Here is a 17007-nt window from a genome sequence, read left to right as displayed (position 1 = left end):
CTGATGCCAGGGGCTTAAGTGGAGAGCAAATATTTTGAGAATGATGAGGGCAATGAATGTACAAATGTGCTTTACACGACTGATGTATGTATGGATTGTGATAAGAGTTGTACGAGCCCCCAATAAAATGATTAAAAAGAAAAGAAAAATTTTTAAATGGGGGGCATTGAGTTTATGTTAATGGCAGTGGAATAATTTTTAAAAGGATATCAATATTGCCTGTATAGCACAGAAAGTATCTTCAATGGCACTGAATTATAGATGTTATGGAAAAAAATGTTTCTTTCGTAGTATGGCTCTATTTTAATGCAGATGTAAGCTCTCATTTCTATTCAATAATGGCCCCTACGTATGAGCCACGCTCATCGAAAGAAAAGTGTATATGTATGCTCCAGTGCTAGAGAGACAGCTGCCTCACTCATGGCAACTGCCTAAAGGATTTTCTAGAGTAATTTTGAATGTTCTCCTAGGGTCTGAATCTAGAATCTAATCCTGGCTTACCATGCTATCTATTATAGCTTAGCTGTTATATGTGCAGATAAACAAAGGGAAAATGTCCAATATTATTTACAATAATGTACTTAACATTTTATTAAGAAAATAAAAAGAAAATAATCTGTGTCTTGTTCTTTAGCTTGTTTTTACCTTTGCTTGCTTTGTGGATATCTTTCTCCATGAAGCAGGCAGAGCAGCAGTGCTGGGGACAACGGAATCCTTTTGATTCAAAGACAGCAGTGGGGAATTTGCGGACACAGGTTTCATGATAATATTTCCCACAGGCACTAACAGAACAACGCTTCACATCTGTACCAGACCCTTGACATGAAAAGCAGAGGTGCTGCCCTGGAAAATTGGTAAAGAACACAGATTAAATAAAATTTAGTCAGAGCATATTTCTCTGAAATTAAAGTATTTACTGAGATTAAAAAGCTATTAACCCCAAATAGACTCTACTAGTTTACAGAATAACATCATACAAGAGGGCACCTAAAATAAGTAGCCAGATGAAAAACTTATTTCATAAATTTTGCTAGAACAATCGATAATCAGTTTGGATATACAACACTGAAAACTATTCCAAACTACTTTTTTTTCTTTTTCTGTTTTTTTTTTTCAATCTCTACTTCTTAGGCTACCCCAAAATGAATTTCACAGAAAATCCAGAACAGAATTTTTCAATACCTGTAAGCTAGGAATGTAGAGGTCTTCTCAACACAGAAGTAAAAAAAAAAAAAATAATAATAATAATAAAATCAACAAAAAACCAGATTCTTTTAGATAATCATTTATAATTTCTCTAAGTAAAAGACACATTGAAAACTCATAGTCCCAGTAAAAAGATACATTAATCTAATAGGAATATTTTAACTGAGGAAAAACAGACTATAAACTTAAAAGAAACATTAAGACTGTAAGAGAAAAACGGAAGCCAGAAAATAAAATAGAATGTTACTTCAAAGGATTGCAAGGAAATAATGGTCAAGTTAAAAATTACTCAGTGAAAACAGTCCTCAAGAATGAAGTGACATCAACATATATTCATCTTTGAAAAAAGATTAATGAAACGGCGATTCCTGGTTGTTGTTAGCTGTTGACTCAGTTTCTACTGCCAGTGACCCTACATAAGTCAGAGTACAACTGTTCAATTGGGCTTTCGAGAGTGTCACCTGCAGAAGCAGATTACTAGGCCTATCTTGAGGTGCACCTGGGTGGATTCGAATTGCCAATCTTTGGCTACTGGTTGAGCACTTAATTATTTACCATTTGTGCTACTCAGGAACTCCATATCCCTGGTTAAGAGGAATGAATTTTTAAAAGGAGGGAGAAAAATCACAAAATATAAATATTAGAAATGAAAAATAGGACACCACTACAAGTCCTAAAAACATTAAAAAGCTAATAAAAAAAATTCCAAGATGAATTTTGGCCATTAATCTTCAAATTTAGATGAAGAGTCTCCTAGAAATACAACTTAACAAGGAAAATTAATAGTTCTTGAAACTGGTAAAGAAATTGAAACTTTAATTAAAAGCCTTTCAACAAGGAAAACTTTAGGTCTGATATTATCGCTCCACAGGTGAATTCTGCCAAACCTTTAAAGGAAAAAATAATGTCAATAGAAATAGAAGGAACAAATAGAAGACAAACATGGGAAAATATATGCAACAGATGACCAAAGGTTATGTTCTGCTATGTAAAAAGTTCACATGTGGAGAAAATACAAGTAACATCTACAGCTAATTAACGAAGACATACATTAAAAATGAAATCAACACATAAGACTAAATAGCTTAATATAAAAATGCACAACTGTTATGAACTCAGAGAAAGCAGAAAGAGAAAGCCAATAAATAATTAGGGGGGTGGGGGAAAAGCACAACTTCATTACTAATAAGACAAATGTAATTTAAAACAGTAAGTATTATTTACGACTTAGGCTCCTAAAATTATTTGACGCTTTTCTGGAAGAAAAAAAAAGTTACTCAGTGCTTGCCTGGCAATGAAAATCTTTTGTCCTATAGGCCATAATACAGAATAAAGAGAGGCTATCTGCTTCTGCAGACCCGGGTGGACTGGCCCAGCACCAGTCCACCAGCCCCTCTGGCCCCACGGGGTGGTATTACCCACTTTGGAAAAACAGTGATTTACATATTCATCAAATAAGAAATAAATTAAAGTTTGAAATTACCAGTATTTGATAAGGATGTAGTAGAACCTAACTCGACCACATCAGTACTCGACATAATCGGATTTTAACGCGAAATGACGAGGAAATTTTTGCATCGGAGCACGAACAAGCATCGGAGCACGAACAAACATCGGAAGTCGACCCGAGGCATGTGATTTTTATAAACGAAAGCAGTTCGTGTTTTGATCACTGAGCGTTAATTGGCGTGGTTAGTACGCGTTGTTTAAACCTTTTGCAGCTGTGTTCTAAGCGTTTTGCTATAATTTTCTCAGTTTTTGTGGCTTTATGTACTGTTTTTAGATAAAAATATGGGTCCTAAGAAAGAGTTTTTTACAAAGAATCATCATAAGGAACTGGTTAACTGGTGTTATCGATATTGCTGATGATAATTTAGTAAACCCTTTTAGAAAACAGTTAAGGAAAACAGCAGATCACATTAGACAGGTTTTTGTTTTAGTTTTTTTTTTAAATCATTTTATTAGGGGCTCATACAACTCTTATCACAATCCATACATACATCAATTGTGTCAAGCGCATTTGTACATTCATTGCCAAAACATTTCCTCTCCACTTAAGTCCCCAGCATTAGGTCCTCATTTTTCCCCTCCCTCTCCGTTCCCCCCTCCCTCATGAGCCCTTGATAATTTATAAATTGTTATTTTGTCATATCTTGCCCTGTCCAACATCTCCCTTCACCCACTTTTTAAGTTTTTTAAAAGAGAAAGCCAGCCCAGTCCGTGCAAAAAGGCAAAGAAGGGAAAAAACTCCTGAAAGGCAGCTACTCATTGGGGATTCCCCTTCCAAACAATGACTCTCTCCACACCTCCTCTCTACATCTTGTCCACAGATCCAGATCCTCATGGATCTCAACATATGGGCCATACTGTAGTTGTTAAAAACTTTTTTAATGTTGTGTTTCTTCTTTAAATTACATTATTTAACTCTGAACTTATTTACTTTGAAATTTCTGTGTAATGTTTTGTATAAAAAGGCAAGGTTAGGGTAAAAACTTGGTGGTTGGGAATAGGTTAATCCGTTTTCGGTAATTTCTTATGGGAAAAATTGATTTGGAACTCGACTGCATGGTATCTCAACGCTCCTTCTAGAACAAATTAGCATCGAGGTCCGAGGTTCTACTATGCTATCTACTTCCTAAGATATTCATTTAAATAAAAGTATATCCACTTCCTGTGACCTAAGAATGCTTCTTTCTGCATTAGTTTGATCCATATAAAATGAAGTTCATTGACGCATTGTTTGTAATTGCAGAAAAATGAAAGCAACTCAAACATCTTTCAATACAGGAGGAGTTAAACACACTAAACTTATGAAATCTTCCATTGAGACAATGTTGATCATAGCAACTCCCTGTGGGTTTCTGAGATTGTAACTGTTTATGGGAGTAGAAAGCCCAGTCTTTCTCCCAAGGAGCTGCTGGTACTTTGGAACTGTCGTCCATTGGGTTTGCAGCCACTAAACAGGGTTCCTTATATTATGGAATATTATTTAGCAATTCAATACAATGTATCTATATACTAAGATAAAAAGAACTCCAAGCAAAGTAGTAAAAAAAAAAAAAAAGCCTCCCAACAAGACATTTTTATTATAACACACAAGATGTTGTGTGTTGTTATATAGACATACACACAAAGGCTATATAGATAAGCAGGGAGAGAAGGTGGGGGAGAGAGGTTTACAGGCTTACACAGTAAGCTAGTAACAAAGATTACCTCTGATGAGGACTGAAGTTAAGCAGGGGCCTAGGATTCAGAATGATAATCAAAGATGACTTAATTTTAATACTTTTATAATGTTTATTTATACATTATTTTCTTGTGTAATTAGACATAAATGCTAAAAAGGTAAGAAAGCAATATATACCCTAAAGCATAAAGGGCAAGAAGACATTAACCGACAACTCACAAGAATCGATAAAAATTTAAATAACACGAGGTGTCAAACGGATCACTGAAGACAAATGGGTGCATAGCAAATGTGGCAAAGAAAGCTGATGGTGCCCGGCTATCAAAAAGTATAGCATCTGGGGTCTTAAAGGCTTGAAGGTAATCAAGCGACCATCAAGCTCAGAAGCAACAAAGCCCACATGGAAGAAGCACACCAGCCTATGCAACCACGAGGTGTCGACGGGATGAGGTATAAGGCATCATCAGAACAAAAAATCTTACCATAGTGAATGATGGGGGGAGGAGTGTGGAGTGGAGACCCAAAGCCCATTAGTAGGCCACAGGAGATCCCCTTGCAGAGGGGTCTCGGGGAGATGAGCCAGTCAGGGGGCGATGTAACAATGATGAAAAATACAACTTTCCTCTAGTTCCTAAATGTTTCCTCCTCGCTCCCACTACCATGACTCGAATTCGACCTTGCAAGTCTGGCTAGACCAGAGGATGTACACTGGTACAGATAGGAACTGAAAATACAGGGAATCAAGGACGGATGAGCCCTACAGGACCAGTGGTGTGAATGGTGATACTGGGAGGGTAGAGGGAGAGTGGGTTGGAAAGAGGGAACCGATTTCAAGGAACTATATGTGACCTCCTCCCTGGGGGACAGACAACAGAAAAGTGGGTGAAGGGAGACGTTGGACAGGGCAAGATATGACAAAATAACAATTTATAAACTATCAAGGGTTCATGAGGGAGGAGGAAGCGGGGAGGGAGGGGAAAAATGAGGACCTAATGCCGGGGGTTTAAGTGGAGAGAAAATGTTTTGAGAATGATGAAGGCAATGAATGTACAAATGCGCTTTACACAATTGATGTATGTATGGATTGTGATAAGAGTTGTATGAGCCCCTAATAAAATGATTTATTAAAAAAATTATATTTATATCTATATATAAAATGGCAAAGAACTGCAAGTTATAACAACAGCCTAATCACATATTTATTGGTCATTTAATTATCATCTTTTGAGAAGTGTTCACATCTTTTGCTTATTTTTTCTTCCAATGTCTGAAAAAAATATGAAGGAAAAAATACAAGGAATAGTTTTTTTGTGTGTTGTGCAGTGTTTTAACAAATGAGAATGTTCTTTACAGAAATTACATGTCATAACATTGTTTTTAAACTGAACTTCCTTCTTAAATTTCCTAATAGATTATATGTAATTTTTGTTGACAGAATTCTACTGCAGTGATGTTGGAAGAAAGCCCACGAATGTTTTAATATTGACAAATGCAGTCCTATCAACAGTTTAAACCATAATTTGCAATCTTCAAGTGCTTAAAGGGTCTAGGCAGGTTACATAAAGGACAGGGATGCCTGGGTTTTAGAAAAGCAAATGACAGGGAATACGGAGAACTAAGATGATGTGGCACGCCATGTTTAAAAATTCAAAGCACATTGAGGGTTGAATAAAACAATTTGCAGATACTTGACAAGCTATTTAAAAGTTTCACTGCAGTGTCCAAATGTGATGAGTAAAATTTGATACAGGAAAAATATGATCTATGGTCTGTGTTGTAAACAGCTTTGACAGCTTAATTTTTGTAGTTGCTGTGTGGGTGTTTAGCAGAGTATGCTATATGAGCTCCGTATTACTTAGGCAAGCAGAAGGCAACAGTGAAGAGCAAGGACTCTAGAACTGAGCTGCCTGGGTTTAAATCACAGTTTCAACATATGCTACTATCTTTGCACCTTTGGGCAAAGTATTACACTTCCTAATACTGTTTTACCTCTGTAAAATGGAAATAATAATAGTACCTATATCTCATAATGTTATAAGGATCATATAACATAAGTCATATAACTTAAGGTTTTTTTTTTAACATAAGTCAAGATTTACAAAAGAACCATATACCTGATATCCAATTCTATCATAGCTAAAAATCAAATAAAACCCCCAAATATGATTCCTAAAAGCATTACAATGCCATCTCTAGTTTTTTTTAATTTGTTCTGTTACAAACTAAACAACTGTACTTCCTGCTTGCCATTGATTTTATCTCAGGTCTCTTATATTGAAAATAAATATAAACTTACAGTTCTTAAACATTATTTCAATAAGTGGTAGTCTATGTTTGGTTTCAAGTTAAAAAAAAATCCATCCTCACTAGTTTCATCTTTCCACTAAATATATTAGTTCACTTAAGTTTAAAGGACTAATTTATTGAGCACCCATATTTTTCAGGTGAGAAACAACTCTGTTAATACAATTTATGTTAACTTTTAAGATCATGTAACCTTTTAGAGATGGAACATATCCATCTCAATGAATTGCTGTTTTATGGTAAAGGCATTGGTACAGTAATACTACTAATTACGCTTATGTTATTTGGGAAGTTTCTTTAAATACTGACTGGGTCCTGACTTATTGAAATAAGCCAAAACACAAAACGAAACCTATTACTGTCAAGTTGACTCAGACTCGTAGCAACTCTCTAAGATGGAGCAGAATTCCCCAGTAGGGTTTTCAAGGCTGTAAATCTTTATGGGAGTTGATTGCCACAACCTTCTCTGCACAGCAGCTGATGGGTTCAAACCACCAACCTTTCCATTAGCAGCTGAGAGTGTAAGTGAACCACTATGCCACCAAGGCGTGTATGAAATAAGCTATGAGAGGGTATAAATACTATACAAACAACAAGAGACTTACACATCATGGAAAATGTTGGCATTGCATGTTCCTCCCTGAGCATCTTTTCCTATCTATCAAAATAAGAAAACTTACCAGTTTTACATTCCACGCAGATGAATTTTCCTTCAGGTGGTGATGTCAGTCCCAGGCACTCCAGGTGAAAGTGTTTGCAGCAGTCTCCCTCACAAGCAATCAGAGAGTCCCCCGTGCTTTCACAGCTCTATCGTGTCAAGAAACAGTAGTTAAAAACGTTGAGCATGCATCAAAATCATCTGTTCAAGTAAATGGTGGGGGTGTGCCCTGAGTTGCTGGTTTTTTTTCATTTGCTTTGGGTGAAAATTCAGACGAAATCAGTTTCCCATGGAATAGTTTACGAAATTTTTTATGACATTCCGCACTATCCCTATCCCCACTTCTGCCCCGGGTTCCTTGTCCATTTTGTACATTTAAAAAATCTATTCCTGCCTCTCATCTGTGCTTTTGGGGAAATATTGACCTTTTGATATCATATAACTGACTGTTGTAAGGAACATGGTCCTCTCAGATGTTGTGCTTATCTACTACTTGGCTGACAGGTAGGCTCTGTAATGAAATGGCTTCAGTTCCAATGACAGAAAGGTCTTAGGGACATACTGGAAGGTTCCTCCAGTCTCTTATCAGACCATCAAGTCTGTTTTTATAAATCTGACTTTGTGTTCTTTCTCCTGCTCTGTCCAGGTTCCTCTTTCATGCTCCTAGTCCAAAAGGCTGGTTGTGGTAGCTGGGCACCATCTAGTTTTTCTGGTCTTGGGATCATATAGGCTGTGGTTCAAGTGGTTGATTTAGTCCTTAAACTAATTGCTCTCTTGAGTATTTGATTTTCTTCCTGTTCTTTTTTTCCATGTCAAGAAATGCATAGTTGTCTCTCAGATGGCACCTTGCAAACTTTTAAGACTCCAGACACGACTAACCAAAGTGGGACACAGAACACTGTCTTTATGAAGTATGGTGTTCTAATTAACGTAGATATAATTAACGTAGAGACTAGGGTTTCTGCCTTTGAGTATAGTACAGTGGTTCTCAACCTGTGGGCCTTGACCCCTTTGGAGGTCAAACGACCCTTTCATAGGGGTCCCCCCCAATCATAACAGTAGCAAAATTACAGTTGTGAAGGAGCAATGAGAATAATTTTATGGATGGGGGTCACCACACATGAGAAACTGTATTAGAAGGTCGCAGCATTAGGAAGGTTGAGAACCACTGGTCTAGTAACTTAATCTTTTAAAAATCATTTTATAAGGGGCTCTTACAGCTCTTATGACATTCCATACATCAACGGTATCAAGCACATTTGTACATATGTTGCCATCTTCATTTCCAAAACATTTTCTATTTGAAACCTTGGTATAAACTTCCCTTTTTCCTCCTCCTACCCTCGTGTATCCTTGAGTAATTATACATTGTTATTTTATTTCATATCTTGCACTGTCCATTATCTTCCTTTATCCACATTTCTGTTATTTGTCCCCTAGGGGTGTGGGGCAGCTCTATATCCAATCTTGTAATGGGTTCCTCCTTTCTCACCCTTCCCCTCCCCGGCCATTCCCTTACCCTCATATTGCTACTCCCATTACTGTTCCTGAGGTTTATCTGTGCTAAATTCCATGAGTCGCGAGCTCTTATCTGTATAGTAACTTAATCTTGTGAAGTATATGGTTATATTTGAGAAGTTCCCCTGATTATGCCCCTTTTGTGCTTTACTCTCTATATTAATAAACATATAGACATTACAATTATGTATGTAGAAATAACCACAAACTTCTAAATACAGGTGATTCCCTTATATTTTCCCATATATCTTTAGCTTACCTGTCTACCTATGTATCCATTTGTAAAATGTTTAATAATATTGTTGCAGAATTGTCTCCAATTCCTTTCAGTAATTCCCTTTGCTTTGGTCATGTTGGGCTGACTTCCTCCATATTGCATGCTGCCTTCCTGTCATCATTATTCATATTCTAGCTAGCTAGCCATTTTCCCTCCTTTCCCCATTCCTGGTACACATCAGATTTTTTTCCCCTGTCTGCGAACCTTTTCTTACTATATACACATTTAATAATAATGGTCTTTTACAGTATTTGTTCCTTTTATGAATGATTTCAGATTCATTAATATTCTTTATTGTTGGTTAATAGTCCATTGTACGTATCTACCATAGTTTGTTCACCAATTCTTCAGTTAATGGGCACTTAAGGTTGCTTCCCATCCTTTTGTTACTGTGATCACCCCAAGGTTTCTGATGCAGTAAGTCTGGAGTAAGGCTCAAGAGTTTGCATTTCTAATAAGTTTCCTAAAGATGAGGACATTGCTGCTCCTTGGACCTGGCATGGAAAGTCACTAAGCTAGATGACCATTACCAGACCCAGTATGGTTCAAAGTCTAAAAGTCACACTTTATCTTATATGATTTCATTTTGGGGGGATATGCACACTTTAACATCTCTTTGCAGGGCAAAGCAAGATTTTCAACATAGGACAATGCCATGGGGGTTTTAAAAAGTTCATTAAAAAAATAAAAAAATAATTCATTCTTTTAGTTTCACAAACTTTTTGCCCCCCCTTATATGCAAGTGGGTGTGTCTTTAAAGTTATTATCAACTCAACTTTACAAAAAATGTTCTAAAAGTCAGTCATGTGTCATTTACTTACAGCTAATCACTGTGAATATTTAGATTTATATGTGCATAACTATTCTAACTTAAAAAGGGAAGTGTCAAAAATGATGTTTTGATCTATAGCATTAAAGTAATATCATAATCTACAAAGATACTACCACCTTCTTCAACAGGAGGTAAATATATTATTGGTACAACATTGGAGCAATTGTTTCAGGCCATATGTTCGATGACCTGCCTACCTGACATACGGTGTCCTTTTTACTCATTCCAATTCCTCTTCTTGACAAATTTGAATCCATGGACTGCACATCAGAAACATCTGCATCTGCAGCAGCCGAAGGGCTATCTACTTGCTTTCCAAAGCTTACCTAGGTGGAAAACACCACATATTTTCAGAAAAGCAAACCAAGACATCATCACCCTCAAATTCAGGTCCTGTGAAAAACCTAGCAGGTTTTGCTCAAATGACGCTTACTTAATACATAAAACCTCTTTTTGCTTTCTTTCTGAAACCTATGACTGAAACCTCTGGTGTTTGGTAGAAACTGTAGTTCAAACCTGTAAACAAAACTTGCTTCTGTTACAAGAGATCCGTAAAATTCAAACACTTGTTAAGTTACCCAATATAACCCAAGTAATTTCATCTTTGTTTAAATGTGCCTGATTTTTCAAATGAGTCAAGTCAAGCATTCTATTACTTTGATTTTGCAAAGAGAAAGAAAAAAGAGAAGAACCCTCTGCCCCAGGTGCTTGCACATATTTACCTGCAGATCACTCAGTCCTCTAGAATCGGAGTCAGACGTGTCTCTGTATGCCGAATTAGTCATTTCTAAGTCTGTGGAGGCACGGCTCCTTTTCTTTAGAGGTTTACAGGAATCTGAAATCTCGCTGGCACCTTAATATAACACACTGAAATTAATCCTAAAATAGTGCTTAAAAGTTTGCTGTTAAAAAAAAAAAATTGGGGGATTGGGGGGTGGGGGAGTGGAAGAATATTTTCTTTCCCCAAATTCGTCTTTGGTGTGAAAAAAAAGCGCAGCTCTCTTTGTAACACTGAAGTCACGAGTCAAGGCATCATGAGCTTCTGACCTTTCTGGTAGTGACTGGTTTAATTTACAACCGCTCTATGAAAACATTTATTTCAGTGCTCCTGCTCTAAAGCTATTTTCAGTCATTAGAGCCCAGGTTCCAACCTAAAAACCAATTCTATTAAAACTGCAGGACAGATTGATTTGCAGCAATTCAAAGAACCATTCAATTTGGAGGGGGAAGACATAAAACCCAACACACTGTGTAGCTTACAAATATGGTTGCAGAGACATCGTCATCTTTTTGTTTGTTTGTTTGTTTGTTTTATTAGGGATGTGACAAATCTTTGATTTGTATTTGATTGGTACACGGACAGTGCCATTTTCCCCCAAATTTTGCAATTCAGTTGATAATCTCCCCCCAAGCAAATTTTAGATGTTGATAATTGTTCATCTCTGAGACTTTTTAGGTGAAGTGGCATTTATTGTGACCATTAACAAGTGCTGTAGCACATCTACATATGTCATGCCGTTAAGGAGGCACATTGCTGAGGGTTGTAAAAGGACAATCAGTGTTCAAGTACAGCCAAATCACGGAGAGCTGGATGAGAGGCCTTTATGTGAAATTTGTGCGGGAAGGAATACATATGGGGAAAAAAAAGGCAGAGAATAGTGTGGAATTCTTTTTTAAAACTGTGTATAATACAAATCCAGCCAAAACAATAGTGCAAAAAAGTTACAAAGCAACAATCTCTTGGGCTAATGCAGTATAGGCTATACAGAAACAGCCACGATGAAATGTGCAGATCAGGCACGGTGAATACCAAGGAACCAAGGAGATGGTTAATATTTCAACCCACAGTTGTGTGTTTTGGATTTTTCTCCCCCATAATTTCCATACAACAGACAGACATCTAGATCAGCCCAGCAAGCTATGGTGGAAGTATGTAGTCCAGAAGAGGCCCTGGAGAAACAAGTCTCCTGAGGCCATGGAGATCCGCAACAGGCTGAGTGGGAGCAGCACTTGGTATAAAGCCATGGTCTGTGGTACAGGATGCGGGCCTCGTTAGACTGCTCAGATTACTGGAACCTCGTTATCATATCCCCTCCTACAAGGTTTTCACTCAGTGTTTCCTGACATCTATAAATGAGGGTGCCTGCCCATGTTAACGCGGATTAAAAATCACAAGTACACAAATCTATCTCCTTCATTGCTGGTGTATGGACCCAGAACAACACCACAGAATGTTTCCTTGGCCTAAAAGATCACTGGATTAACAAGGAGTTTTAACAGAGGAACAGAAGTGCTGCAGTGAGAGGCTTTTGAAGGGAAACACAGGTACCGCCATTTCCGACGAGTTTCTGAAAATGCTAGAAAAATGACAGACTGCCAAAGACAGCTGCCATGCTGTTCTCCATGATAACGGCACTAATATTAAAAAAAATAAGAGCCTTTAATGATTGTAATGTATACAGTTTGGGCTGTTTGGCAAAACCCTGCAGATGTGCATTAATGATGCTTTATTTAAAAACAAAAAACAGTCCATGTTGAAATTGATCAGTGTGAGATAAACGGTGGTTTTTTTAGGCTGGACCCATGATTTAAGCAGTACCCATCCAGCTCAGACCGGAAAAAAAAAATCATTTGAATGTTAAAGCAATTGTTCAGAGTCTTGAAGAAACCAGGCAGGAAAATGCCAATAATGATGATTGGCCAAATCAAAATCGAAAACAAAGAAACTGTTTATCGAGCCGCCGACAAAGAAATCTTGCATGGAGACTACAAGTCTGGAGTTTCTGGGATGAAATTGTACAGGAATCTCAGTCCACAGTTTCCTCAATCGCTGCGGAGACGGAGCTGTCACTGAATCTGACAGAGCCCTGCACTCCCCGGTCCGCCGACCCTGTGGAATGGTGGAAACACAACGCAATCAGGCCTCCTAATCTCGCAGCGATCGCGATGTCTTTTCTTGGAGCTCCGCCAAGCAGTGTTCCCTCCGGGAGGCTGTTCAGTTCTGCTGAGGATCTCCACGGAGACCATCGCTGCAGACTTCTCCCCGAGAATGCAGAGAGGCTGGTGTTTATTTTATTTTATTTTTTAAATAATGCAATTTGCCCAGAGTAAACTACATGTATTAAATACAGTTTCAATGATCTCACCAAAAATGCACGAATCATGCTATGGAGTTTGTACTGTAGTCAAATTGCACACATAAAAATACAGATATAAGTTTAAGGTTTCTTAAACTTTGTGCATATCTCAAATAGATTTGCATAAGTTCATCTAATAGTGGCCATAAATATGCTATGAATCACCTCAATTTACAAATGAATTTTACAGCACTGTAAAAATAACCGTGGCAAGATTTTTTCAATCAGGTTGTCTTGTCTGATTTGTCATAGTCCATGTTTGACAAACCTTATTAGCTACTATTTGGTATTCAGTCGAATACCAAAAGAAGTGGATTCGTCACATCCCTAGTTTATAAACCAGTGGAACCCCAGAATCTTAGGGAGAAAAGTTGGAAATGGTATCAAGTCTATATGGTGTTCTCCAAATTTACAGAAACAAATAAGACTTTTTTCACATGGAGATACAGTATAAGATCAACTCTAAAAGTCACACGCACACACACAGACACTGGGGAATAGTGCAATTTCACACAAATTATTGACTGGAGAGTAACAACAATGATTTACAGAGACAGACAAAAATACATGAAGTACAAATAAATCGTTCTTAAAAATTGGTTTTAATCAAGGAAATGCAAAGTAACATTATATAATAACTCACCTTTCTGTAATCCAGTCTTAACAGTAGCCTGGGGAACGGTCTCAACCTGTATGGATAGAAAAATACCATATTAACAAGGAGTTTCTTCCCCCCCCACTTTTAATTAATAGAGGGAAAAATAATATTTTCATTGATCTAAGTAATGATGAATGTATCAGAAATCTGAAGCCAGTCCCATCTTCTGGGAATACTTTTCTGTTTCAAGGTCAGGGAGGGTTGAAATGCTAGCTACCTGCACTGAATACCAAGTGACAACACACAGCCACATGCTTTCTAGCAAAGACTTTTCCCACCATTCCCTTGGTAATCGAAGAGAACAAGAATACTTTCTTCAGTGTGTGGGAGGCAGGAGAGGGGTTGTTTCTGCAACTAGCCCCAATGTTGTTATAAACCCCTCCCGCCCCAAAGACGTTAGGATAAATTTTTACTTACTATGATACTCAGGTTAATGTAACTCACGCCACTTTAAGACCCTTCCGCGCCTGCACTCACAGCTAAGTTGCTGGGAATCAGGACCCTCTCTGTAGAGAGTGCTACAGGGCTGCATACAGCTGGAAGCTCAATACTTTTGCTGCTAGTACAAACTTAAGAAAATAAGTTTGTGATATTGCAAAAGCACTTTCTTGAGTGTCTTATGAACAGTGTCTTGATCCTACATTAGGAGAGCGAGATCAGAAGTTATTCTGCCAATGTATATGTAAAACACGTGGTAATTTGAGGATTGAACCATTGTTGTTGGAGGAGTTCCTGTTTAAGCTATGAATTGAATTTTATGTTTGAGATGTGGTGCATTATCCATGTTGAAACACATTTTGTAAATATTTAAGGATTGTTCTATAACTTTTTAAAATTTTTTTATTTTTTTTACAACAGGTTAAAAAAACATACAACAGAAGCGCTTTTATAAGATACAATTAAGTAGTAATACAAATATAAAATCTTCTAAACAATCACTGGTATTGTTCTACTACTAACTATAACACAGTGGCATTAACAATTTGTTTGTCCCATTTTATAAAAACTCATTTCACTTATTAATTTTAAACTGACTGGTCACAGACTGAATTTGGGAACCAGCAGGCAAAATCACAAGAAATTTTGAAGTGAATACTATAGATTTATTTTCAAGAGCTTCGAAAGATTTTTTGGAATATAATTTCCTAAGTATAAAAGTTAATATATTCAATGAATTAATCAATTTAAATTTTAGTTAAGTATTTCTGGGAAAATTGTTTTACATGCTTGGTGATGTCATAGAATACCCACAAAATTATTTTCATTTTAAATTTGAAAGTTTAAAATATAAGGACATAATTAAAATAGAAAAGTCCATACTCTTCCATATTAAATGGCTTAAAAATATAAAGCTTAGTACAGCTAATTCCACTCTGAATTTCTTTTGTTCAATAGTGCTATCTGGGCTATAAAAATGGCTATTCTTTCACTGTTAAAAAAATTAATAAAAATTCTGATTGTGAATTTAATTCAAAATAGCAACAAAAAGGTAATTTGACATGTATATTGCCCCATTGATTACATTGGCTTAACATGCTTCAGTCAAAATACCCTACCCCCTTTAAAAATAATTTAAATACTATTTATCTGACAACCTAATTACAGGTGAGTGCCATTCTACTGGAGGAAAGTAACATTCCAAAAAATCTGTGGTACCAACAGAAAAACCAGATCATCTATGATTTTGTTTCTTATATTAACTCTCAGAGGTAAATTAAGTTGATTTGTTAAAATAATAGTAATACCAGCAGCTTAAACCAAAAATCAAAGTTTAAAAAATAAAAAAAGGAGGGGAGAGGGAACTCAATGGTGGTTTCATATTAAAAAATATAAAATCATTTTGCTCATAACAGAACTTTCAAAAGCAACATGAGGGATTCTGGAAGAGGCTGGCACTAGTGGCTTCCCATCTCCTGAAGCCTGGCTGCTTGTCTAGGAGAACGCTTGAAGCAGAACCCCAGGAATGGTCGTGTTAAAATCGGGCACTGGAACCCAGCAGGACAAAAAGAGAAAGATAGTCCAGAAAGGAGACCTGGGGTGAGGGCATGGGCATGAGAGTAGTAGTTCTTTCCTTTCCAATACCAATATAAACGACAACAGTTACAAATGCAATGGTTTAACTCTCTACATGTAGGAAGCCAACCTGCTCCTTTTTGATCTTCTTCTTTGGCACAACCTCAGTGGATTTCTCTGATTCAGAACGAGTTCTAATTGATCTTCTCTGTTGCTTCTTTTCTATTGAGCCTAAAAGATGGTATAAACAAACAAACAAAATCTCATTTATGGATACCTTGATACTTAAATAATTAAGATTAGGTGAAATTCCCGGCTTTCCTTAGCAAATACCTTTGGCATTTTAATTATAAATAAATGATTTAATTATAAACCCTTAAAAGGCTGTTAAAATACTGAAGAGTACATAAACATTTTTGTAGATCAAATTCTAAAGGCTGACGAACTGAAACTCAGATTTCCAAAGGGCCTTAAATTAGACAAGCAAAAGGAATTGCATTTAAAAAGAATGATACAGTCAAATTGAAAGAGTAGACTGTATGTAAAGCAGATAGCTTCTAATCATCGAGTCACAGTCCACTCACAGGAGAACTGCCCTTGTGAGTTTCTGGGATTAGAACTCTTTCTGAGAATAAAAAGCTGTTTTTCTCCCATGGAGGGTCTAGTGGTTTAAAGCTGCTGACCTTGAGATTAGCAGCCCAATGTGTAATCACCACTACCTGTAATACGTATAATTGAAAGAATGCATGAGAATGGTTTATCACCCAGCTAACATCAGGAATTGTTGGTTCAAAATTCAACCAATCTATAGATTTGGCATTTTAGCAAAGAAATTAAGTTAATTCTACATACAAAATGCTTAACGGTGCTTGCTGAATAGCTGGCACTTAAACAAAGCAACCTCAAAAAAAATCTGTGGAAAATATACTAAAAGATAATGAAATTTTCCCCATGAATTTTTGAAGCCCCTTCATGTAAGTTTTGCCACTGTTATGATTATTATTATTAGCCACCAAAGGGGAAACATATGATGCCCCCTCAAAAACGTGACCAAATACCTGGTTTTTTAATTTGACAATTAAGGGACTAATTATACTTTAGAAAGAAGGAACTAGTCTTGGGAAACAAGTGTTAAAACAAATTATCAAGCTTTTCCATATCAGATGCTTTTTTAAATAGTGAAATTGTTTAAAAGCAAATGGAAGGAAACTCACATG

The 17007-nt window shown here is 36.8% G+C and overlaps 1 protein-coding gene across 4 annotated transcripts in view; it reads right to left on the bottom strand.

Annotated features, from left to right (window-relative positions):
- Positions 1–17007, bottom strand: part of NSD3 (nuclear receptor binding SET domain protein 3) — a 133283-nt gene that overhangs the window by 32234 nt on the left and 84042 nt on the right. For 3 of the 4 annotated variants that reach the window (XM_045286900.1, XM_045286899.1, XM_045286901.1), the window contains exons 8-13: positions 15921–16021; positions 13763–13808; positions 10705–10835; positions 10180–10308; positions 7378–7504; positions 646–843 (exon numbers count right to left, since the gene is read on the bottom strand). In XM_045286900.1, the coding sequence (XP_045142835.1) occupies positions 646–843; positions 7378–7504; positions 10180–10308; positions 10705–10835; positions 13763–13808; positions 15921–16021 (732 nt within the window). Of the gene's footprint in view, positions 1–645; positions 844–7377; positions 7505–10179; positions 10309–10704; positions 10836–11566; positions 12873–13762; positions 13809–15920; positions 16022–17007 lie in introns of those variants that run through there. The other variant, XM_004696212.2, reaches the window with a different exon arrangement.

This window comes from Echinops telfairi, unplaced genomic scaffold (assembly GCF_000313985.2).
Source record: "Echinops telfairi isolate 266 unplaced genomic scaffold, ASM31398v2 ScPeMD7_9;HRSCAF=40, whole genome shotgun sequence".
NCBI classification, from domain to species: Eukaryota; Metazoa; Chordata; class Mammalia; order Afrosoricida; family Tenrecidae; genus Echinops; species Echinops telfairi.
The sequence above is the reverse complement of the archived record's forward strand: the minus strand, read 5'-3'. Positions and strand labels throughout refer to the sequence as shown.